This window comes from Ptychodera flava, chromosome 1 (assembly GCF_041260155.1).
Source record: "Ptychodera flava strain L36383 chromosome 1, AS_Pfla_20210202, whole genome shotgun sequence".
Classification (NCBI taxonomy): Eukaryota; Metazoa; Hemichordata; class Enteropneusta; family Ptychoderidae; genus Ptychodera; species Ptychodera flava.
In genome coordinates this window covers 36048270-36073258 of record NC_091928.1, presented here as the reverse complement: position 1 = coordinate 36073258, position 24989 = coordinate 36048270, and the positions used below count along the sequence as shown (strand labels likewise).

The window sequence follows — 24989 nt, the reverse complement described above, 5'->3', positions numbered from 1 at the left end:
GGTTTCGCACTTTCAGGCTCACTTGACACCAACTTCTTGTTTGTACCACAAAGCCGTGGAGGTAGAAAGAAAGACTTTTTACCTCCATGATTTAGCCACTGTTATTTAGCACACCTCTTGGTACTTTTAGAACGTCGACATGATGCCTGGCATTTTTCACGAAATTCGGACACCATTCTATCCATCAAAATCAATCGTCGTTCACAGTTCCAACAAAGTTTGCTTTCAATTAGCTGTGATATCGCAGCAGTACTTGTGGCGTGTATCGAACGTGCTCTGGTCATTGGGGTCACGCCACAGTCGGTGATGACCTCAATGACCCTAGCGCGTTCGATACACGCCACAAGTACTGCTGCGATATCACAACCAGCCTTCAATCACCTCTATTTCCCCGTACTTCTGGATTAATCCTTTCAGTTTATGTTTCCCGTCTAATGTGCCAATGTTTTTGGTTCGGATACCAGTGTTCGAACATAATTCTGATCCAGTCGAATTTTGACCGGCGTTTTCATGGTAGCAGCCATATTTGTTGTAGCATGTTCTGTCAGGTGACTAACCTCCGCCATCTTGAACAAAATTCTGTTCAAGATGGCTACCCAGTACCTGACCCTATATTTCCCCACGCCCTCTACCGGGGAAATGGGTCAGGGAACCAGACTAGAAATGTGCTAGTTTTTGTCTCCCGGAAGTTGTTAATTGCGCATGCTCGCAAAATAGTGCATCCTTGTTTCTCGCGTGCTTTTTCGTCTAGTCTGGTAGCTACCAATATTTCAAAACTTGTAAGTATGGTTATTAAATCCTTGGTTAAATTCTAATAATTTTAGCTTTACTTCCAAGTAAAATTGAACAGCCAATGACAGCGCCCCATGATTCAACCAATCAGATTTCGTAATTCGATACATGGCGGTTTCCCATTACCTGCCTCTCTGTGCTTGTCACTGAGGCGGGGACCAGCCAATCCCAAGTTGTAAAAATTATTTTCTGATCTACAAATTGTTTGGACTCATTTTAAAGCTTTTGGTGTACGAAAACTTTTCACCGTCTTAGTTTTTCGAAAATTCGACAATTTTATTTTTCCCGCAGAATTAACACAATAATGGCTTCCATTTTAAATTTCAAATATCGGCAAGTGCCAGTTAATTTGTTTCTCTAGTCCCAAATTGCACGATGACCCCTGATTTTCATTCTTTACTTTTGAGAGAATAGTTGACAATTTCATGTAGGAAAGCTTGTATAATGATTAAGTTTTTAACTTTCAATGCGCACAATCTCGACATTAAAGTTTCATGCATCTTGCAATCTTCAGGACAGACGGAAGATTGCAAAATTGGCTGTCGTGAAGATAGCAAGATGCATGGAACCTAGCAACGGATATTAATACTTATAACTTGAAGTAATTTGCTATCGTTTATAACGCTAAGCTTTATTATCGAGTGCAGCTGCAATTCCCTACAATGATATCTATACGCATGGATATGTACATTGCTAAGAGATGTTTAATTGTATGTTGACCTAACTTTCTTGACAAACAATAACATTGCCCACGTTGCAGCTATTGTCATTTTAATCTGAATAGCCAATTATACCCGATGGAGTCGACTAAATATTTTTTGTGAAATTTGATGTTTTGGTATTAGTTGAAACCTTGCATATAAATGAATGTCTGTAGACAAATATGACAAATTATATATATTATATATATATATATATATATATATATATATATATATATATATATTATATATATCCCTTAATTTGCAGTGTAGAGACAATCAGATGCAGTTGTGTGTTTTCTCATTAGTTTATGCATGTTATTTCCACGCTACACAGCATTGGGTGAATGCTGGTATTTGGTCTTTAATTCTTAAATAAAATTTATCATCACCCAGACAATCTCTGTAAAAATCATTGACTATCAGGCTTGGCAGTGTGGCCTTGGTGTTGAAACATTATGCACGAGATCTATGGTTTTGCAAAGTGTCGATGATAGTGTATCTGTATTTATGTAATTGGCAACTATTCAATTTATCTGCTATAAACACAACAACTTTACAGATGATCAAATTAACTCCATGTCATTTTTAAATCTCAAATTGTATTGAGAATTACAAAGTTATAAAAGCAATTAAAGCCAACAATCGATACAATCATGAAAAGATTGTCCTGTTAAGTGTACCAAAATTCTCAATGACGTACATTTATTATTCCCTGTCGAGTTTTTAGTGAAGATAATTTTTAAATGAAATATTCCATCACATTCGAAGAACTATGACTGCTTGGTATTGAATAATAGCATGGAGGTGACCTGCTCAACGCAGATAATATCATCATTTCGGTTAGTGAAAACGCCCAGGCTACTGTACAGCACTGGCATATTCTGTTTTGCCGCAGAACTGTTCCCACTGTAAAACGTGACATACATTGCTGTTTGTAGAAATTAGGACAGGCTATGATTTGATGGAGTTACTTGCACTCATGAGGCAACCACCCCATTAAAACTAAAACAGAGTTGGCTATTGAAAACTCAGGTTTGTCGGGGTTGCAACTCACAATGTAATCACTGTTCGTTTTCGTGGATTAGGTTGTCCTACATGGTGTTGAAATTTAGTCTAAACGATAGACTTAGTGCCTTGCTGACGTGGAGATTAATTTCCCTCTTCTGTCAGAAAGTCTATACATCCAGCTATCAACAGTTGTACTCAGAGTACAAACAGGCGGTTGCTGTCACATTTTATGCAGTGGTTGTCTCATCTTGAAAATCCATGCGGGTGCACCATCTCAGAAGTTGTGTATCCAAAGTGGGACAAAAAGTTCCAAGAATGGCCAAATTTTCGCTTTTTCTCTCGAAATAAAATAAATAAACTTGCTTTGCAGATCTAGCCTACCTTATATTCAAGCATATATAACCCTAAGTGACGACATGTCTTTCTCTCGAAATTCAAATAAATAAACTTGCTTCGCAGATTTAGCTATTATACAAGCATAATTAACCTTTATTTGCGACATAATAGAGCGACCTACGAGGTCCAATTTTAGATGAAAATTCTCCAGAGAGAGGTAAGCTTAATCCAGTCAAAAAAACTAAGAGCGTGACAATCTTTCCAGGAAACATTTAGCTACGAAACCATCGAGCACTCCCCAAATAAATTGGGACCGAAACAGCAAAGCTTTGTATGCCTAAAATTCCTTTACTCCAGTAAATTTGTAAAGTCAATGGTCATGACCCTGACGAAATATCAATCCAAATTGCAGAAAGTTTTTCTTGCTGAGCTTATATTCCTCTTGATATAAACACTGATAAATTCTTCAAATACAGAGTAATGATATCTATATCTGTTAGTTCAGGACGGACTGAAGATTGCCAAATTGTCTGCCGTGAAGATTACACGACGCATAGAACTAAGTAATGGATGTTATAACTTTTCCCTTAAGGTAATTTGTTATCTTTTATAACGCTCTGTTTTGGCATCGAGTGATGTAAATTATCACGCTGACATCTGTACACTGGGATATTTATATTGTTAGATGTCTAATTTTATTTCGTTGTTAACTTTCTGATGACAACAGTACATGCTGCTGTACAACTTCAGGCCAAACTATTAAATGTAACCATGGCAGCTACTGTCGTTTCATCTTGAGATAATCGACTGTACAAGAGTAATTAATAGAATTGCTTGTTGTGAAATATCTCTGTTTCCTGATTTTAGTAGAAAACCATGCATAAAAATTATTGAAAAGTTTCAAAAATGTTCTTTTAAAGGTCAAACAACAAATTATATATTATAGTATTATTGACATTGACTGTGACAGGCAGGGCGACATTTTACACATTATAATTTCGAGGGTCACTATCTTTCATGCAAACATTTTTGAAGGTTTCATTATACACAGGGTCATTTTGAAAAAAACACCCCTTCCTCTCCATCCGATGGTTTGTGTCCAGTCCCTCATACCAGATCTCAGAAAAACGAACTCATTGAGCCACCTTAGACCGAACTGCGTCACCACAATGGTGAAATACATGTACCTTCTGACCATCATCAAAATTAGGGGCCAGACTTGAAACTTTTGGGGCAGAATTTGTCAACATTTCATAGGGATCGAGATGGTCACTTCAGGTTCTGCCTTCAAATTTTGATGAAGACCAAATCACAATTATGTTCACTATTGAGAACAAAGAGTTAGAGTTAAATGAAGGCTGGATCAACTGCTGTCAGTCAAATAGTGTCCCCTGGTGATGAAAATATAATTCACTATGATACATATTAATCCATTAGTATCTAAGTATCTACAGGTATCAGGAAAACGAATGAACTACTATGTTTTCAGATGTTTCCATTTTCCTTTGGTGTCTCAGATCTATCTCTCTTTCTCTCTCTAGATATATGACAGACAGAAGTAGCTGATCGTAGGTGTGGCGACCAAGTTAGCTTGAATGTTCTTCTTGCCAAAAATGGAACTAATTTGGGATAATTGGATTTTCATATTTTCAAATTTCTTAAAAGTGTTAGGTGCCGTATAGCTGAACGTTGCAATATTACAAATTACTCATAAACACAAGAGTGTAACTTAAAAGAAAAGTAGATGAGATTATATTTGCAGATCAAACGGACATTACTTCACTATCCAATTATCCCAAATTAGTTCCAATCGTGTTCAAAGTAGTTCTTGATTTGCTCTACTGATGGCAAGAAAAAAACATACCGTCAAGGACACTATGTGCTCACATACGGTTTGAATTGGTCCATTCAAGGAATATTTCAACCAGAAAAACAAGAATGACAAAAGCAAATAAGGTCTGCAACGTAGGTACTGGAGGTTATCTTTAGAAACATGCATATCAACATCTATAGCAATGGGACAAGCAGATCATACATACATAAGCAAATGTAAATAAAAAAATCAACCAGAGGCGGCTTGACAAGAAGAAAAGGTGGGAGAGTAGGGTAAAAATAAAGAGTGTGGAAAAATAATGTACGAAGGATCTGGTAAAAAAATAATGCTATGTCATCAATCTTCTAGACCCGCTAGATGGTAAGAAATGTATTTACAACCTTGGAGATTTTTCATTAATGCTATCAATCGAATGTAAGCAGCACTTAAGTTAGTTACAGATAGTGAAATGCCTTCCACTGTGGGGGTGATTATGACATCTGGAATCATCCTGGATCCAAATTTCTCATAAGTTCTTGTTTGTCACATGGAAAAGTTGAAAAAATTGGTCCGCAATGAAAAATTTAACCTCAACTTTGTTTTCTGAATCAATTTTACTACAAATTGTTACCAAATATGACAAAATTATGTTCACATCCTTCAAAACTTTTCTCACAGCATATCCTGGGTTGGTCTAGGTCATATGAGGTCACACAGAAAATTACCTAAAATATATAAATTTTGGGGTTTCTCAAAACTTTGAGCAGAAAATTTATCTAACAACATCCCTTAGGACTTTTATACCAAATTACAAAGCTATCAGACAAGTAATTTTGAGAACAAGCTTTCTTGACCCAAAAAAATGACAAATAATTGTCTTAAAGGGAAACAGTCGTTGGAACTGCGCCTGTGCGAGTTTCTTGTTTACAAACAATGTATTTAATGCACAATATCTAAATGCACCTCATCATCATAACTGCAACATTTAAATTATACGATGTAGATTATGACATACATGTTTTAACTTTCATTAATCACCATCATACCTTGGATACAGTGTTTACATTGGTTGTATGGGAGCCATACGACCTTTGAGCGCAGTTCTGATCATTGTATCCCTTTAAAAATACGAATTTGTATATTTCAGGAAAATTTCCACATATCTAACTATTGTCATACCTGGGCATCTGTATACCAAATATAAAAGCTGTCTGTCCAGCGGTTTTTGGACCAAAATGACAAAATTGCCCACAAACAGTAATGTTTCCAATTTTGTCGTAATTCCAACAAATTAGAAGGAAAACACACTTGCAAACAATCCAACCCTAATTTGAAAGCAATTGGGCTGGCCGTTTCAGAGGAGGGTTTTTACTTAAGGTGGTTGGAAAGGCTAGAGCGTCAGTTATAAATTTCAACAAAACTATTAAAATATAAAAGTAGTCAACATTCTCTATGGAATAAAAAAAAAAACTAGACATTTGGGCACAAAGGCATTGCAGAGTTATAGCCTGTTAAAACTTCTGAAAAACTGACCAAATAAGAAGAAGTTGGGGAGTCCTTAGTGTATTTACTATGGTAGAGGTCCCCTAGCTTTTAATAAAATGTTTGAAAAGGGAAAGTCATTATTTGCTGTTTTTCAGGAAAGTTTGACAAGGCGGTGCTGGCATTCAGAGTGAGTGACTTCTATTGTAAACGCATTTTTAGATTCTTTGAGTGTCAAAGAGGTGTCAAAAGTGAGATTAACCAAAAAAAACCTGCTCTATGACTTCAAAAGAGGGTGTAAATATGGCTTGTTTTCAACATTTTTGACAGAATAATAGTTTTCCTACATAATTGTATACCAATTAATCCAACTTTGAAATGAGATATGGACATGGAATTTTTACAGCCTATTAACAAGGTTACAGATAAGATTTCAAGATATCTTCATGATATACATGAAACTGTATAAAGTCCACCTAAGGTACTTGCACACATGCTTATTTTCAAAGCAATCAAGATAACAGTTCCTGAGTTAAAGGTATACAGTCACCTGTAATCTAAATATGCCCATATATGGTCAAAGGGGCGTTCCTTGGTATGCAAAATGCCCATGTGAGGGCGCTGTTTTTAAAAAGCGGCCACCCGCTTAAATCTGTGATTGGTTAGATTTTCTCTTTAAAAGTGCAGCGGTTCATGAGTTTTTGATGTTGATGGACATACTATATGTACATACATACACATACACACACACACAAACATACCAGTACATACAGACACCACCGACTTCAGCTTATATGATATCCTAATATTGGTGTACCAAATGTGAGCTAAAATGACGCTGTACTACTGCCACAGAATGCTGGTATTTGGTCTTTAATTCTTAAATAAAGTCTATTCATCAGCAAGACACAATCTCTGTAAAAATCATGGATTATCAGGCTGGCTAGTGTGGCCTTGGTGTTAAAACACCATGCATGTGATCTGTGGTTTAGCAAAATGTCGATGATCGTGTATCTAATAGGCAGTTAGTCTATTTATCTGCCATAAAACACAGCAATTTTACAGATGATCAAAATAACTCCAATGTTATTAACAAATCTCAAATAGTCAGTAAACATTTCGAGGTAATAAAAACAATCTGCTAAAAAAGCAAACAATCAGATTTTGAGCTATCCCAAGATATAAACATGAAATGATTGTCCCATCAAGTATGTCAGAATTCTCAATGAAGTACATTGTTAATCGCCTGTGGTATAGTTTATACTGAAAATGACTTTGGAAGGAAAATTTCCATCATTTTCGAAGCTTGATATTGAATACTAGCATTAAGTTGGCCTGCTCAAATCTGCCTTTCAGACAACATCATCATTTTCTGTTAACCAACGGCATTTTCTCAAGTATTGTGAAACATTTATGGTACTGTACAGTATACACGTCCCGTTTGGCTCCCTGAACTGTGACCACTGTAAAAAGTGGCACACTGGCCATTAAGACTGTTGTAGCCAGTAGAAATGGAGGCAGGCACCGCTGCACTTTGGTGGAATCACCTGGCATTTGACAATGGTTGAGAAAACATACCCAAACAAGGAATGATAAAATTTGATAACTACTAGCGAAGAAAAAGTGACTGCCGATGGAAAAGAATTTAAATAATATTATTCAATAACAATAATTTATGATTCAATTTACATAATTTGTCATTTTTACACATTAACACTGATTCAAGCCATACAATTACAAACATTGTAGCAAAAACGTGTACAATTATTGCACTCTTGCAATTTTAAGCACCAAAGCAAACTGAAGACTAAGACTACTTTCTCAGTTTATTTTCAGTACTAATATAAGGGGCTGTGGATGATTAAAATGCACACAGGGGAAACGCAACTTCTGCACTTAGGGGGGGGGGGAGGTTTGGCTTTATTTGGATTACCGTGCACAAAAGTTACACTGGTATGTTTTTATATCATAACATCTCGTAATACGTTTTTATGTGTCGCAAAATATTGCTTTGGTGCGTACCTGGCCAGTGCGGCACCGTCGCAACACCAGCATTATTTTGACATACATGAGAATCAATGCACATGTAAAATGACGCAGCAATGTTGGATACACTGCTTCAATTAATGTCATTCTATTGGTCGCGTCATTGTCGAGTTGGCACTGAACAAAGATTGATTTTTGGCGGTATGAAGAGGTTGGTGGCACAAGCATGATTTCATGGCGACCTAGTTACTGATTGTAGGTATGCTGATACAGAATGAGGCTTGGTTGGATTTTCACACTTCCAAACTTTCGTTTAGAGGGGGTGTCAGTTGAGGATGAATGCAATTAGTTGTGTTTGTCATGCGCATGTTTTAATTATCCATGGTCCCTGAAATAATTATCCTTTCTGTGCATTGTTTATATTGTCAGTCTGTGCACCGTTCTAAGACAAAAGTTTGTTTTTTTGCAAGACTTTCAAATTCTATACCACAGTCATGTTATATTGTTACTACCATTTTCAAACATTCCAGAACATATACAAAATATCTCTTAGGAAAATGTTAAAGTAGACTCAAGAGGGCACTCTATGGCACTTACTGCCCTCTTTTGTGACAAACATTTAAAAAAGTTTTCCTAAGCTGATTTTTGGCGGGAAAATACACAACAACAAAGTTCAAATACAACATCCCAAGAACAATGTAAAGCATGTGTAACTACTGGAAAATAGCACAACCATGATAATCTTCACAAATATATTGCAGACAGTATATACTTAGACATAACTTTAGAGCTTGCAATTTATTATCCTTGGGCTGCATAGTGTAAATAGATTACTAAAGATATTGCACTTAAAGAGCTGAATGAATCAGACAGGAATTTGATGTCTTCTGAGGAAATTTACATTCTTGAGGATTTTATCCTGAGCTGAGGGGATTACAAAGTACATTATTGATCATCTCCACAGTGAATTAAGAAACAACCCAAACAAATTCATGTTGAATGTGGACTTGTGCACTTTGGTAGGAAATATAGGGGTTGAAGGACTACCAGAATAGTAAATACACTCAACACTGCTTCAGTTATCAGGACATTGTTACAGGGGTCCTTATTGGCTCTTGATGAGCTTACTTGAATTTTGTGACCAATTGGAGCAAAGTACATTGGTGTATTACCAAAAAAGACACCCAACATTCATTATCACACCACAAATAAAATGTAAAATTTTTCAGTGCAGTATGCTGTTACTTCAAAGTATTTCTGATCACTTTTCAAATCCCAGTACAAACATTTTATCTCTGCAATACAGAAGCAAAGCTGAGTGCTGAAGGCAAAACACAATGTGCAGTCGATCATTTAGAAACAGTTGACACAGCAGCCAGTCGATGCTCTCCACATGGGACAAGGACAGTACTGTGCTGCCCTTCTCAATAACTAAAAGACACAAATATTTCTTGACATTCAGAAAGTCTGCCTGTACCTTTTACTTCACAGAAAATTCCAGAAAGTTCTAGCACTTATTTCAACAGCTTTCCAAAGTGTAAAGGAAATCTGTACAGGAATATTTCGTGTGGCATGCATGTGAGTGGCTATCTTCAGCCACTATTTATTCACTACATGCATCAGTTGTCCTCCTGTCTATGCTTACAATTCTGGACCATCAAGACGTGTACAAGCCCCCTCTGAATATTACCAAGTTTTGCTTGGCAAAAACAGAAGGCAAAAAACGCGCATACGGTCAACCAAAATACTCACAAGGCAACAAAGCTGTTACAATTATATGTTCACTTTCGATTCAGACAATAGATTCCACAACGAAGTTATCAAAATGCCCAGCACCAAATGCAAAACAAATTTTTACGAGTGAAATGATGCATACATCACCTAGTACATAATGAGAATGTCAGTTTCTAACTATTTCCGTCCATCTTTTGGCAAAGTCTAAGAAATGTCATGGGTTGTAAAATCTCATCATGACTGTAACACTGCATTGAACAACATCAATTATAAATGCCAGGAATGCAGATATACATCTCTTGCAGCATTGTCACTGTATCTTGACATCATAACCTTTCTTGTATACACAACATAGTTTACAAGTAAATTTTGTTCACCTTGTAAGCTTTCACAAAATTTGAAACATGTCTTCAAAATACACAATTTCTTTTGTTAAACTCTCAAAATAAAAAACAGCAGGGAGGGAATAAGTACCACTATCTAGTATTCATTCTAAAGTTTCACTAAGAGTGTAGGTATTTGTTTAGTTGTTTGTTTGGAGAAAATATAATTTCTGATGAAACTATGTTCAATGAAATCCAGCACCAAACTCTGTAATATTCGTCTTCTAGTGATAGGAGGAATGAGGTAGACCTACAAGAGCACAAAGAAATGAGACAGGAAGGAGGATATACAAAAGGGTGGTGCTCAGAATGCTGTCTTCAACTTGGAGTACATACTGGGAACAGCACTTCAACATAAATATAGTAGGTACACACAAGATACACGGATGTATAAAATACACAGCTGAACATGGCTGAATTATGAAACCTTCTCAAAACGACATACAAGTACCCGGTACCTAGCTCTCATTCTTGTAGCAACTTGCCAATTTGAAGTTTGCCTTGATACAATGTTGCAATTTGTGCTTTCAACTTAGTGCGGAGTACACAAGCTGGTTTTGGAGTCCTTGTACTTTGTTGAAAATTAACACTCTATAGTGTACTTTGTGGACTCTCACGAGCTTTGTTAGCCATTTTGAAATTTACAGTTCTGAACACCTATGTTATGTCAAATGCAGAGTACCTTGTTTCTTCTTCAAAGCATTTGCATATGAAGACAAGTATTCTTAATTACACAGGAAAGTGATTAGATTTTTTCTCAATACAAAAAGGCTAAACACAACATCTGAAGTCTTATAGTTTGTTTTGAATATTACCCAAATATTTGTTTACATACGTAGAAGACTTTTGTCTAAGTCAAGTTGGCACCACATTTTTCAGGTGTCTATTGCTGAATATGTAATCACAATACTGAATAAATTAGCATGGAACCCCTAAGTTTCTCTTTATTTTTCTTATGATCTGCCAGAACTGAATAGTACTTTTCTAACCAATCCTGTAAAGACTTAAAAATTGTAAACTTATGATAGAAAGTTGTTATTCGCTGCATGGTTAGAAGCAAACTTAATTGAATGAGCACAAAAAGGTGGACTAACTTTGAGCCATCTTAGTCTTAAAAAATTACAGATTGCTCTTAAAAGTTAAATTCAAACATTATTGCTCAAATTCCTCAAGAGTTATGGTTTATGGCAAATGTTCTGGACATCAGAAATTTGCAATTGTGACTGGGCTATCATTGTTTCTCCTACATTATGACATTTCTAAATAATTTCTGACAAGTATGTCTTCAAAATGACTAGCAGAAAGAGAGAGAGAGAGAGAGAGAGAGAGGGGGGGGGAGGGGGAGGGAGACTGCACCCGATCAAAACTAGCCAGGCATAGAGAGAAAGAGGGGTGAAGGAGGGAGACTGACCTCTACACTGAGGAAAACTACCAATCCTGATCATAAAAACCTACACATAAAATCTTTTTATCACATTATATGGTATTTCAGTAGCACACAATGTTTGATTTATAAATAAAAATACTATGAATTTCATAAGCATACTAAAACATATTTTTAAAGCCCATAAACTGTAAATAAATGAGATAAAGTTGTTTTGAGTAGACTGGCCTAAACTAATATCTCAATTACAACAAACATATACTTTTTAACCCTACCTTCAATAGTAGTATAGTACATGACAGTTCTCATACTATCACACTGTATAATTTTTGAAACAGCATTTAAACACCTGCTCAAGGAAGATGTCACATTTCATTTGATTTCTGAAATGATTTCGGGACTTTAAAATTTACCTGTCTCTCCCTTTAATTCTATAAGGCATTGGTCTGCTCAATTGTCCTTTAAATTGGGGTCGGAACGGCACACTGGGAGATAGGTGTGGAAGGGATAATGCACGGAAGAGTTCAATATCTGCCACACTGGACCATCATCTACATTACTGTACATAAATTTACACATTCCTGTTTACCATTTAAGTTTCTTGTAACAGCTGAACACTATTCAAAATCATAATAATATCATGTGAGATGTCTGTTATTGACAATCCTTTCGCCACTTAACTTCGGTTAATCACCATTGTTTTAACCCTTTGAACCCGGCTCGGACATAAATGTCCGATAACGTCATAGATACCAGGGGGTCAGGGTGCAAAGGGTTAATAGGCTGGATGGCTCTATATAAAGTAAAATGGGGCTAAAGTGGCAAAAATTTATACTCTTATACTGTATGACACTTATAACATGGCCTTGAACTAACACAAGTATCCAACTTATTTTAACATCAAAATGGTGTTCTAATGTCAATGTCTCATTTCCATGACCTTTGACCTAACTTATCACCTCCTGGACAAAGCAGTGCCTAGCTTCTCCAATTGGTTTTTCAGCTCCCTGGCCTCTCTATCTGACACTATCAGTTCTTCCCTCATGTGGGTCAGTGACCTGAAGAGCGACGACCTCTCCCTCTCTACATCCTGCAGTGCAGCCCTTGTCGTCCCAAGTTGTTCTTTAAGTCTTCTGTTCTGTTCTCTCAGTATCTTCATTTCCTCGGAGGAGCATGACTCCTCTGCCGATTCCTCTTTTCCCTTATTTTGACATTCTAAATGAGAAAAAAATTTAAAAAAAAATTATTAAGCACGATAACCTGAAGGCAATTGTACAGACTTTTATAATGATACAAGTCTCATTACCTGTTTACTAAAATATCAGTATGATGACAGAGTTACCACTTCTATGATTGTAATGTGACTTATGATTACAGAAATAACATGTAAATACTTCAACCATAAATTCCTGGTATGTACTTGAAATTAATCGAATTCTTTGCCTGTACACCCATAAAGAAAATCAGGTAAGAGTTCTGAAAGCCAGAATGTATGGTGTGACTATTGCAAAAAGTGAAATGGGTGAAAACAAAAACAGCTAGATAATATCACATGCTTTGAACCTTGCCCGGCTTGGTGTTTCTGCCACACTGGTACTTACCATTGATATGAAATATACCATCTAACGATCTCTTGACTTTCGCTGAATGTAAGTACAATTCCACAGGTCCATCATCTGGTGGCGTAGTCTGAGGGTAGGCCGGGATAGAGTCACTCTGAAATTGTTTTTAAATGCCATATTTATTATTCTGATTCATACTTGGACATTAGGATTGTTACCTATAAGCACGGTTGGCTGGCGCAATGCGGTGTATGTAATCTTGAGCATGTTGAATGTAATCGGCTATGGTGGTAGCGATTGGAATGCACAGCGCCACCAGTGGCAGAAATGAGAAGAGTGAGAATCGTACACATGAAGCAAAACAGACTCTTACTTATATGTACTATTGACCATAGACATCAACACCTGAACAGTAAGCATTAAATTTAAAGAGCATGCGCCTGATTGTTGGCGATTTTCTCCCTTACCACCACTGGTGGCGCTGTGCATTCCAATCGCTACAGACACCACCTTACCGCTAATACACTGAGGATTTACACCACATTGCACCAGCCGACCGTGCCTAAAAGCTATTCCCAGATGACTTCGTGTTGTTGCAATCAACTACATTGCAGCTACCAGGTTTGCCTATGCAGTCTAAGCTCAATAACACTGCCTATCTTTGCCATATTCATTCTGATTCATGTGAATGCCGGTACATTGGGTACAGTTGGCTTTCATTTATTTCAATATTCTTGGCAAAAATATACGGTTAAGAAAAAATTGAAATCAATGTCACCCTCTTACCTTCAATTTGATATTTGCTTTTGAGATGTTTATGTCCATTGGTACACAGTCCCCAGACAGCTCCTCTTCAATAAGACTCAGTAAATTAGAGACAGTCGATAGCAGTATCTGTGTGTTTATGCCCTGCACATCAACTCCTAGATGTCCGCGGTCCCCTCCACCTGTACAGTACTGTTCAGCAGAGGGTCCCATTGTGAGTCTGACAGACAGCACTGGGTTGTCAAAGCTGCTAGCTTCTTCTGGGTGTTTAGATTTGCTGCCGCCCTCTGTGAGTCAGGTCATAGGTCAAATCATAGCAATTAGTATTTCAAATAAAGAAAAGATGGCACATCAAATCTGGCGTGACAAAAATATGAGGATGCATACAGTGAAGAGAAATGGAAAACGTTTATCATAAAATTAGAGACAAAAAAACCAAGGTACCACCAAAACCTGGCAATCAGATGTTCTTTCAGGTAGGATGCCACCAAGGGATAGATATTCAGACTCAAATTTTTGCAATATTTTTCTGATCTACTAATTGTGTAGGCTCATTTTGAAGCTCCTGGAGTAAATACAAGTTTCACTGTCTTAGTTTTGTGAAAATTTGAAAATTTAGATTTTTCCAACAGAGTTAACACAGGAATGGCAGCAATGAATTCCAAATATGAGTGGATTTAAGGTTACTTGTTTCTCTGGCACAAAAATTTACTTGGTGACCCCTGATTTTTATTCTCAATTTTGAAAGTGAAAGGTTGAAAATTTCATTGTGGAATGTTGAGTAAAAGTTTAAGTGTTTCACTTTCGGGGCCCATACATTTTTCTATACATCACGCCAAAAAACAACAAAATGCAACAAACCAAAAAAAAATTGAAGATTTTATGAGCACATTTTTACTTGCCTGCAATCCTCTTTGAGAGAAACCACTCCAGTTCTTGGTTCCCTTTCTCCACTGGCTGAAAGTCACCTACGGTCAACTTGACCGCGGAGTCTGCACCATCAAACTGTATGCCAAGTTGAAAGTCTTCTATGTTCAGATCCACCACAGACACCTATTGGAAAAGTGAAAGACCATAAAAAGAATGCTGTTTAGTAGATCTGTGAGAAAAATCTATTGATTGATTGAGTCTAAAACAACTGATTTACAGATGGCAATCAATGGAAATGTAAATATTGTAAACCAAATATAGGTTCTGAGTAATGCTAAAAAAATGATAACAGTCAATATAATGTAAAACAGTGGGGATTCACATAGAGAAAATGTATGAGACCAGCAAAAACACACAAATAAACCGTATTATGTTTAGAAACTATTTTGCCATTTTTGATCTTTTGCCATGTTACATTGTAATCCACACAAATATATCATATAATCAAGTAAAATAAGCATGATTCTTTTTTGTAATGGTAAGTGTATGAAAGCACTTCTCATCTTGTGGCAATACTTACCATTTGAGGTTTCTTTTCTGCGTAAGTGCTACTGCTGACAGATGGAGTACTTGCTCTGCTTGATGCCCTGTCTTCAGTGACAACTGTCACAGGCACAGTTCCAAAACTCTCACTGCTAAAGCTGCCCTCCGATTCCCCATCTCCCGATACATAGGAACCGCTGGCACCTTGCAGTCCCTTGGCGTTGTCACTGCTGAGCACTGCAAAGGCATCGCTAGTGTCGCTGCTTACAGAGAGGGTCTCCCACTGTGATCCAGAATCTACAGACGAGGTGTCGTCCAGTGACATTTGGGAGTTTGATCTGTTTAGCAGTTCTGTGAGGGGAGAATTCTTGAGGCTCTTTTTGATGTTGTCGGCCCGTTTAACCAAAGCTTGCAGTGGGTTGAGGTCACTTTTCTGTGGGGAAACACTAAATCCACTGAAGGGATTAGCATCTGTTTTGTGTGCTGGTGTACCCTGAGCAACAAGAGAATCATGTTTGCCCTCTGTAGGTTTTGCTCTGTACTGTATGCTTCCATTTTCTCTGATTGCAATACCTGTCTCTGAGGATGCTTCTAATGCAGAGGCTTCTTCAGGAGATTCAACAGAAGCTGTGCTCGGTTCATCTTCAAGATCAAGCTTTTCAGCCCTAGTTTCAACAAGTTTTTCCTGCGATTGCATAGCGCCACCATGATGGGGGTTGTGCTCTTCAACCGACTTGAGTTCCACATTTGCTTTGGCACTGAGATCAGGTTTGGTCTCTGCAGTCGGAGTGCCCAGACCGCTATCATGTGAGGCCGCACCATCTGAAAGCACACCTGCATTCTGTACATCCACATTCAGTTGGAGCATGCCTTTCTTGTCCTCGTTGTTTCCATCAGCTTTGACTTCTTCCTCCTTCTCTGGCTCTGGTATTGGTGGCATAATGAGTGTCAGCTCTGCAAGGGAGAGCCTAAGGGATATTACCATGCTCTTGACAGGGCTCGGTTGCTTGTGGAACATGACGTAGTCCTCTTCAAGAGCTATGACAAGACCGGAGAAGGAGTCCAGAAGTCTGAGCAGGAAGAGTAACTGATAGTGATTCAACATCAATCTGATCTTGGAATCCGAGTGAAGCAAGATGCATCTGTCAGGAACGTTGCTATCTTCTCTGCTGGTCTCATTAGGAGCTTCATCTTGGAGACCTGTGGTTGACGATGCAGAACTGAAGACACCGTCACCTGCTGTTGAAGAGTCAATGCTCTCCGTGCTAGTACTTTGGCGGACCTGCCTCGGAGGAGGCGGACTGCTCATTTTGGAGTCACTGTAGTAGTCTCTTGAATTACTCCTTAGGTCAGTGCGGGAGCTGACGAAGACAGAATCGGACATGGATCTAGCATTGGCCATGGCGGTTTCTTGAGCAGTTCCACCACTACCAAGAGAGTCTATACTCTCTGTGGAAGATTCCGATTTATAGAAGTCCTTCAGTAGTTTCCTTCTGTGCATGGTTTCCATCCTGTATATTGCTAGTTTGGAATGTTTACTGGACGCACCTTCACTGGGACGCTCATCTCTTTGACCTCTTTTATTGCTCTTGTTCCTAGTATAAGTTTTACTATTGGTGGGCAATCCTGCCCAGATGGTCAATGGAGCTGCCTCAATGAGGGACACTGGTCTACCCTTGGAGTTCTCTGCTCCCAAAAATTCAAGCCACACTTGTTCAAAGTTTGCACACCACACATCCTCTGATGCATATGTAACAAAAGACTTGGCATGCAACTGTTCACTTTGTGAACTGTCCGAGATATTGCTCCCATGCTTGTCATCATCGTATTGTTCTCGTCCATCTGATTTCTGTTCTGATACATTTTGTTCATGCCCAGCAGGAGATTTCTCCCTCATGGATGGTACCTCACCATTCTCCTGTTTTTTGAAATTCTCCTCTGGCTTCCCTGTTCCCAATGCTTCCTTCGTCTCACTCTTGTAAGCATGATCCCAGAACATCTGAGGCAGTGCCTGGAGGTCCTTGTCAGCATTTGGGAAGGTCTCACTCTCGTAGAACATCTTTCCCCCATACAGTTTCTGCAGAGCTGACCCAAGGTCAGACTTGGATGAGTTGGTCGCTAGTCTTGAGTTGGAGATGGTGAGTTGCGATGACAGAAGTTGAAGTGCTTTGGGCCTGTCCGGCTGGTTGTTTATTTCCTTCTCAGCTGGCAGAGTAAGCTGGGAAAACATGAGAAATAAATAACATTCATATATGATTTATCAGTGAAACAGCAACACTCTGCCCTATGGTTGCAATTTGTGGTTTGGTAATACCATGATTTTTTCAACTCATAAAACTGCAACTACAAATTTTTGCTTATTTTGATATATAAAGTTGAGGGAAAGGAGCCAGGAAAATTCCAGTACAAAGAGCTGGTAAAAGGATTGAATATGCAGGAATAAATTGGGTATTTGTATGGCATATACATATTCCAATCAATTTCATAGAAATAGTTTGCATCCTTTTTAGATATATAACATTTGCAATTAACACAACAGTCACTAGGGATACACATAGCATACTAGGTCTAACTTCACAATTAGAACACAATCATAAAGCACCATTTTTATGGGTACTAATGTGGCTAAGTGCACTCGGATAGAAACTTCTTACATGCTAATTTAAAACCTTCAGCTGTGGGTATTTGTCACAATTTTTCATAATACAAATTAATATATTATCTTTTCTCAGATTAAACATGAAGTTAATGAATCCCTTGTAATCAATACAAATATTGTATGTTAAAGAGCTAAATATATGCCATGAAACAGGGTTTTCATGGAAACACAATTACCCTACATTTAATAAATAATATGCACAATCATAAATACTCTATCATGCATATAATAATTTTCTTTATTTCATGAGAATCACAAAATTTGCATGACCTACCTTTGGCATCAGAGCATCTATTCTGATGTCACGATGTTCAAAGTCTGTTGGTGCACTGTGGTCATCTTTCTATTTGTAAAAGTATAAAGTGAAGTGAAAAATGAGGGTATTCGCTTGACACACATCGGTTGAGTTTGCAAACGTTTGATGATAGTAAAAACATTTCATATTGTTTGTGTGTAAAACTAATTAAATGAAAATTTTTTATTAAAAGTCAAAATATAATGCAATTATATTACAATAGACACATACAGCGTGTACACACTGTGTAAAGTATTAAATGAAAACGGTTTGTGATTGAGCCAGGAAAAATTGATTTGGATAAAAAAAATTGTCACTGTCATTATTCACGCCATTCTGAGATCTTGCTTGGGGTCTTTTCTGTTGGTTGGAGGGAGACTTTTCTCAACGGCGCATTAATTACTAGTACTCTAAAAGAGGAAACTCACCACTCCAGTGGCCATGTTGTTGGCAAACTGGTAGAGCCAAAGTATTGTTGAATAATCCAGGAATAAATTCACAGGGTTGAGCTTCATGAATATGTTGGATTGTGGCACTGAAAAACAGGTAAGTGGGTGTGGTGACATCTTTGTTCATCTCAGAAGTGTGTGAAGAGTAGTGGTATATAGGAATTATATTTACGTTGAATATATGTTCAATAAAAAAACCAAATACTTCAACTTTCAATATTTCTGCTTCAAAACAATTTGTAATGCACTTGAGTGTTTATATTGCCCCAATTCTCTCAACCATACTGGTACGTGTAATGCTTGATATGTTTCCAAGGTAGACAGCAATTATTTTCATTCATACTGTCCAGAAAGCCTGTTTCCCATTATTTATCCACCTCTGAAAGTTAATAAGGTTTAACCTAGACACAATTTTAACAAATCTATTCCTTGATCAATATACGTTACTGTACCATCTCTTACAAATCACTGTGAGAACATAATGTGGTATATTTTTACCTGGATAGTCAAGTCCATCTGGGAAGTAGTACGAGGTGTGCTCAATGTGAAGTGAGGACATATCCGGCGGTAGAAAGAGGGCTTTCTTGTCTGATGACAAGAATTTCTTTGAATGAGCTTTGTGGCTTGACTGAGCTGTTGACACAGAGTACAGGCAGAAATCTTCAACCCTGATCATGAAGGTGTTCTCCAGCAGCCTGGCCTGCTTTGCTGGTGACCTTGAAGCTTGTTGTTGACCTTTGACCTGGGAAGGTTTGGGCTGACCTCTGACCTCTCTTGACTGACCTTTATCATCTGTTGATTGCCTTTGATGCCTGGTTTTGAAGGATTTACCTTGATCTTGAGCACATTTTACTAAGTAGCGGAAGTGAACCATCAGGTGTTCAACCCAGCCATCCCTGGCCGCCATTGCTTCATCGTATCTATCCCAGTGTCCGCGGCTTGTGTCTGAAAACCAAAGAAATGTACACTATCAAGAAAACACATTCAAGTCAGCATTTTTCAAAGAAAGTCCACTTTGTTTCTCATCTTAGCTATTCACTAATTGTCAGTGAAAATCATGCAGAACCATGGGAGGTCAATGTCAACTTGCCCATGCTGCTGAACTTGTCTTTCACATGACCTATTTTATTGCAGAAAGTTCCTAAATAGATAGAGACTTATTTTGATGAAAGCCGAGACAGTCTTAGATCTTGATTCAGAGCAAAATCACATATGTTGCAACACTACAATAGATGCTATCAATGCGAGTATGAATCGGCTGCATAAGATTTTCCTTGTCTCAGCAAGCAACTGCAACATTAGGGTCGCTGAAAAGTTCATGTGGTTGTTCTGCAAAATGTTGATTTAACCCTTTCACCCCCAGTTCCCTGTATACAGGTCCAACTTACCATAGAAAACAATGGATTTGGGACAAAACCATGGTGGTGAAATGGCGATTTAATAATACAAGGTCAAGATTGATACTCACTAGCTATGTGGTATGGATACAAGTCCAATGATAACCTCTGTAATGTTATTTGCATTGCACCACCATCAATACGTCTCTTAAATGTTTCTGAAACACAATATGACCCCCTTGCATTAGTGTTGCACTTAAAAGACGTTCAACATACTGTATTGCAAGATGCACAAAGGTGTAAACTTCTACATTCTAACTGTCGCAGGCATCATGTGCTACCGGCAAATTTAAAGTTGAGATGGGAACTTCATATTTTATTCTGAGAAACTGATGGTGACTATTACACTAACAGTTCCAAAAAGCGTACACAAAATTAGATGAAATATTGTGAAGTAAAGGTAAATTCTACAAACAAATTACAATCTCTTCTACCGGTATACTCTTGTGTACTGTTCTCAAAATTCATGATTAACTTTTTCGGGCTGGATTCCCTTTAAATAGGAGAAAATTTGGTACGTCTCCAGAAAGTCTGGCCTGAAAGGGTTAATGCCAAACCTAGAATGTTTGTGTTGGAATTTACCAGGGATGAATGCACTATAAATGTGGATTTTTTTTATGTTCTCAGTTCAAACTTACTAACTTGAAGTGTTTCACAATCTCATGTTACACTGTAGTTTTTGAAATGACTAATCGATTCAAGACCATACTGCAATTTTCACATCCAGCTTTGACAGATATGTGTAAGATACATCTATACTGCAAAGTTGAAAACCATCAACTCAGCATATTCTATGTCATAATGGTACACCAGTACTGTATGATGAAGGGTGGGTTGGAGGACTGGGGGTTGGAGATGGGCAATTTTAACTTGACACAGAGATATTGATGACAATACTTTATTGTATTTTACATCCTACAAAACAAAACAACAGGACTATCACAAGAGAAAGTTGGATTTAACCAAAGGGTATTTAATTTTGAAATACCGGTACCACTAAGAAAATTAATGAAATATTGAATAAAATAACATTAAACATACGTAGAAAAAGCTGTATGCAGTTATTGGGCAATATTATGTTTATGAGAATATGCTTGAGTGACTGCAGGGTATGAGTGCCAGTTTATGTCAAGTAACATGTAAGGGTCAAGGTATGAGGCCTGACAAAGGAAAAGAAATTAATCAGAGCAGAAGCTCCAAACTAAGTGTAGCAGTTTGAAAAAAAAACTTAAATACAATATTGTAGGTTTCTGAAAGCATTTCTTTGTATAAAGCTAACTAAGCTGTCGTTTTAAATAGTCTGGTTTCTTTGGCAAAGCTCCAAAACAGTACTTGTTGCCATAGCAATGGTTTGATTTAATTTTGTTTGATTGGTTTCTGTGGAAACCTTTCAAGGTGTTCACTTAAGTAATCAAACAACGTTGATGGGAAATAATTCACTGTGTTTGCCTTTGGCTGCGGATAACATCACAGAGACAATCGCTCTTCCAGTAAGGTTCATATATGTGAATATTGTGATAGAAGATTTGACTTTTGATGATTAAATAACATGCTAATATCTTCAGAATATTGAACAGATAGGCCTACTATTTTCTTCCAAGAGTGTAATAAGTTAATAGTCATACTGATAAAACACTGAGCTGGAATGTTCCAAAATTGACTAAGACAAGAGATACGCAACATTCATCCACACCAACAGTGATCCAATTTGAGGAAGACATGTTTGGATCATACAACTGCAAGGCAGAAAGATGGAATGAGTAAAACTACTGTGTAAAATTGCAGAAAGCCATTGATAGACATATAGAATCACTTTGACCACTGGTGAAATGATTCCAGATTCTGTCCAATTCTTGGAATTTAACAATATCATAAACTACATGTTGGTAAATCAAAACTGTTTTATGGTTGAGATGACCTTCAACAGAGAGGGATGTGTGTTAAAGAATTAATGAAAATCAATGCTTGATGTTTCTGATTTGCTTCCAAGGCCAGGGCGTAGAATGACTGAACCAAATGTACAAACCTCTTGCAATAATGAAATTTCGGAATTTGGAGGTGTGGTCAACTTGATTCCAGTTCCGATCAAAGGCCATGAAATGTGCAAAACCAAAAAGCTACCTCTACTGAAAAGTGTTAAAATTAAGAAATATGAAAAGAATGAAATTTAGGAAAAAAATGTTACCTGATTTGGCTGTATTTGTGATTTGTTATGACAAGTGATGGAAGCACAAACGTAAAAGAGCAGAATGCATTAGATTACACCAAATAGAAAGGAATGGTAGAACAGAACAGAAGAAATTTCATGCAGGTGAAATTCTGGCTATAATGAAATAATATGAACCTAAAGAATTTCAATAAAAGTAAAAAGAATATTTAATACTGAAAGATATTATAAGTCCTGTCCAGTAACTCATGACTCACTTCGTCAGTATGAAAATGTGGCAAAATTTCTAATAGCAAACAATTTTTTAATCACCAAAGGTTACGGATCTTCACTTACATGATTTGCTTTATTGACACGTTTCTAAATACTGGTTAGTATAAGTATCAAGCTATGTACATGAATGTGTTCCATGATTTGCAGATTTTGATAATTAACATCCAAATAGTTGCACTATAAATTTCACTGCAATATACTCATTTGAAGAGCTAGTTGTAGAATTGGCAAATACCACGATGGTAACCATGGAAGAAATTTCATGCAGATGAATTTTTGGCTACAATAATGAAACAACATTAACACATATGAACCTAAAGTATTTCAATAAAAATAAAAATAATCTTTAATATTGAAGGACATCGATTCCTGTCAAGTTACTCATGACTCAGTTTGTTAGTATGAAAATACATTAAAATTACTAGTAGCACACAATTTATTAAGGCCAGAGGTTATAGCCCTCCACTTATATGATTTGTCTTACTGAGACGCTGCTAAGTATTGGTTGGAATGAGTGTCAAGCTATTTTACTTGAATGTGTTCGTGATTTGCATATTTACAATTTTTGAATACAACAGCAAAATCCAACACATGTAACAAAATTTACATCCTGGTAGTTGCACTATAATTTAAACTGCAATACTTGTTTGAAGAGTTGGCAAATACTACAATGGTAAACATCTATTGACTGACAAACCAATATAAATCCATCATAAAATATCAAACCAAACTAAAAAAGATCAGAAACTTAGTGACTAAAGTAGCTGTATCTGCAAACTTTCTATTAGGTAGCTACATACCTTATAGACACTTTCAGGTTTTTATTTTTTTTTCAGTTATACCGTAGAAGTCCCAAACCCCAATAAAGCATACATTTTCTGAAAGCCCTGATATTGGAAAATCCAACCATGCACAGTACACAGTCATTATTTGCATAATAGTTACATGACAAGTGTTTTGCTGAACCTTCCAAAATTTGGTTTTTCCTCCCTAAAGCAAACACGCTGCAAGATTTCTGGTTGAAATTTATGCATTTACTAGCCTTAGTAATAACCTTCAAATCCATATGCAATTTTTTCTCCCAGTCTCCATTTACAAAATTACAATTCCTTCAAAAACACCTAAGTTTAACACCTTCAGTAGTGCAAAGCAAAAAAAAAAAAACTTTAAGGCATAAAAAGGAAATCCCAGACACGCATTTGAAGGATATTATCAAGGCTCGACCATGCAAATTTCAACCGGAAATCTTGCTGCGTGTTCGTTAAAGGGAGGAAAAACCGATTTTTGGAAGGTCAGCAAAACATTTGTCACTTGACTATTATGCAATAATGACTGTGTACTTTGCATGGTCGGATTTCCCAATATCAGGGCTTTCAGAAAATATATACTTTATTGGGGGTTGGGATTTCTATAACTGAGAAAAAAAATAAAAATCTGAAAGTGTCTATAAGTTATGTCACTACCTTAAGCTTGTATACAATGTTCATGGAGGATAAGATTTCATGTTTTGAATACAACAGCAAAAACAACACATGTAGTAATGTAAACAGTATGAGGAGAGCACTTCTTGTGATTTTGAATGAGTATTTTTTTTTTGCAGAGAAGGGTTAGTGGATAGAAGATAGTATCACTCTGATTAGTGTTATAATATTTCAAGAACAAACCTTTGCGATATTTTGAAGCTATGTCGCAGAAAAAATGTATATAAATTCATGTGAATGGTGACAGATCAGGAATGAAAAAAAATCTGATTAAATGAATTATTTGCTGTATATAGAATAATGTTAAAATTCAAAGATGAAAGTGCAAGGGTTAAGTGCATTTACAAGCAAATGACGTATTGTGTTTTTGGAAAAGTGAAGAAACAGATGCCCCATCCATAATTCATTCACAAAACCGACTTTGTGGAAAATGCTAAATTTTTTGATGAAGGAAGAGGAGCATGATAAAATGGTTCAGATAATAACAGAGGCTTAGAAAGGTTCCTGGTGTGTGCCTTGTTGTGTGGCTACTGGTACCGGGGTACATCGAAAAGTGTGAATATTTCCTGTCCAAAAAATGTAATATTAGGAAATGCTTTATAATCGTTTTGAAATTGTAAAGTATTCTCACCTTCCGACTCAGGTCTGTTTTGCTCATCACAAAGATGTAAATCAACTCTATTCATGACAACATGGTAGGATGACTCCACCACGTCGTATTTGTCAAAGTGTTTCTTGGCGGCCAATGCGTCTGCTGACAGGTTTTGTTGAGTTCCCTGAGAAGACTGGTTTTTACTCTGCTGGCTTAACAGCTGCGACTGCAGTGGAAATTATTATGGAGGAGAAAAATTCTGAGAGAGTTGAAGGTACACAAAGCATCATGGCCCTGAGGGTAGGGTATTGGAC

At 37.1% G+C, this 24989-nt stretch overlaps 1 protein-coding gene across 1 annotated transcript in view; it reads right to left on the bottom strand.

Annotated features, from left to right (window-relative positions):
• Positions 1–6992: 6992 nt before the first annotated feature.
• The window catches only part of LOC139136270 (bridge-like lipid transfer protein family member 3B), a 69623-nt gene continuing 51626 nt past the window's right edge, over positions 6993–24989 (bottom strand). Inside the window, exons 7-16 of the mRNA XM_070704001.1 lie at positions 24715–24901; positions 20234–20320; positions 19264–19710; positions 18745–18851; positions 18296–18364; positions 15400–17580; positions 14852–15002; positions 13971–14236; positions 13224–13338; positions 6993–12837 (exon numbers count right to left, since the gene is read on the bottom strand). Of these exons, the coding sequence (XP_070560102.1) occupies positions 12578–12837; positions 13224–13338; positions 13971–14236; positions 14852–15002; positions 15400–17580; positions 18296–18364; positions 18745–18851; positions 19264–19710; positions 20234–20320; positions 24715–24901 (3870 nt within the window). The 3' untranslated portion in view covers positions 6993–12577. The remainder of the gene's footprint in view (positions 12838–13223; positions 13339–13970; positions 14237–14851; positions 15003–15399; positions 17581–18295; positions 18365–18744; positions 18852–19263; positions 19711–20233; positions 20321–24714; positions 24902–24989) is intronic.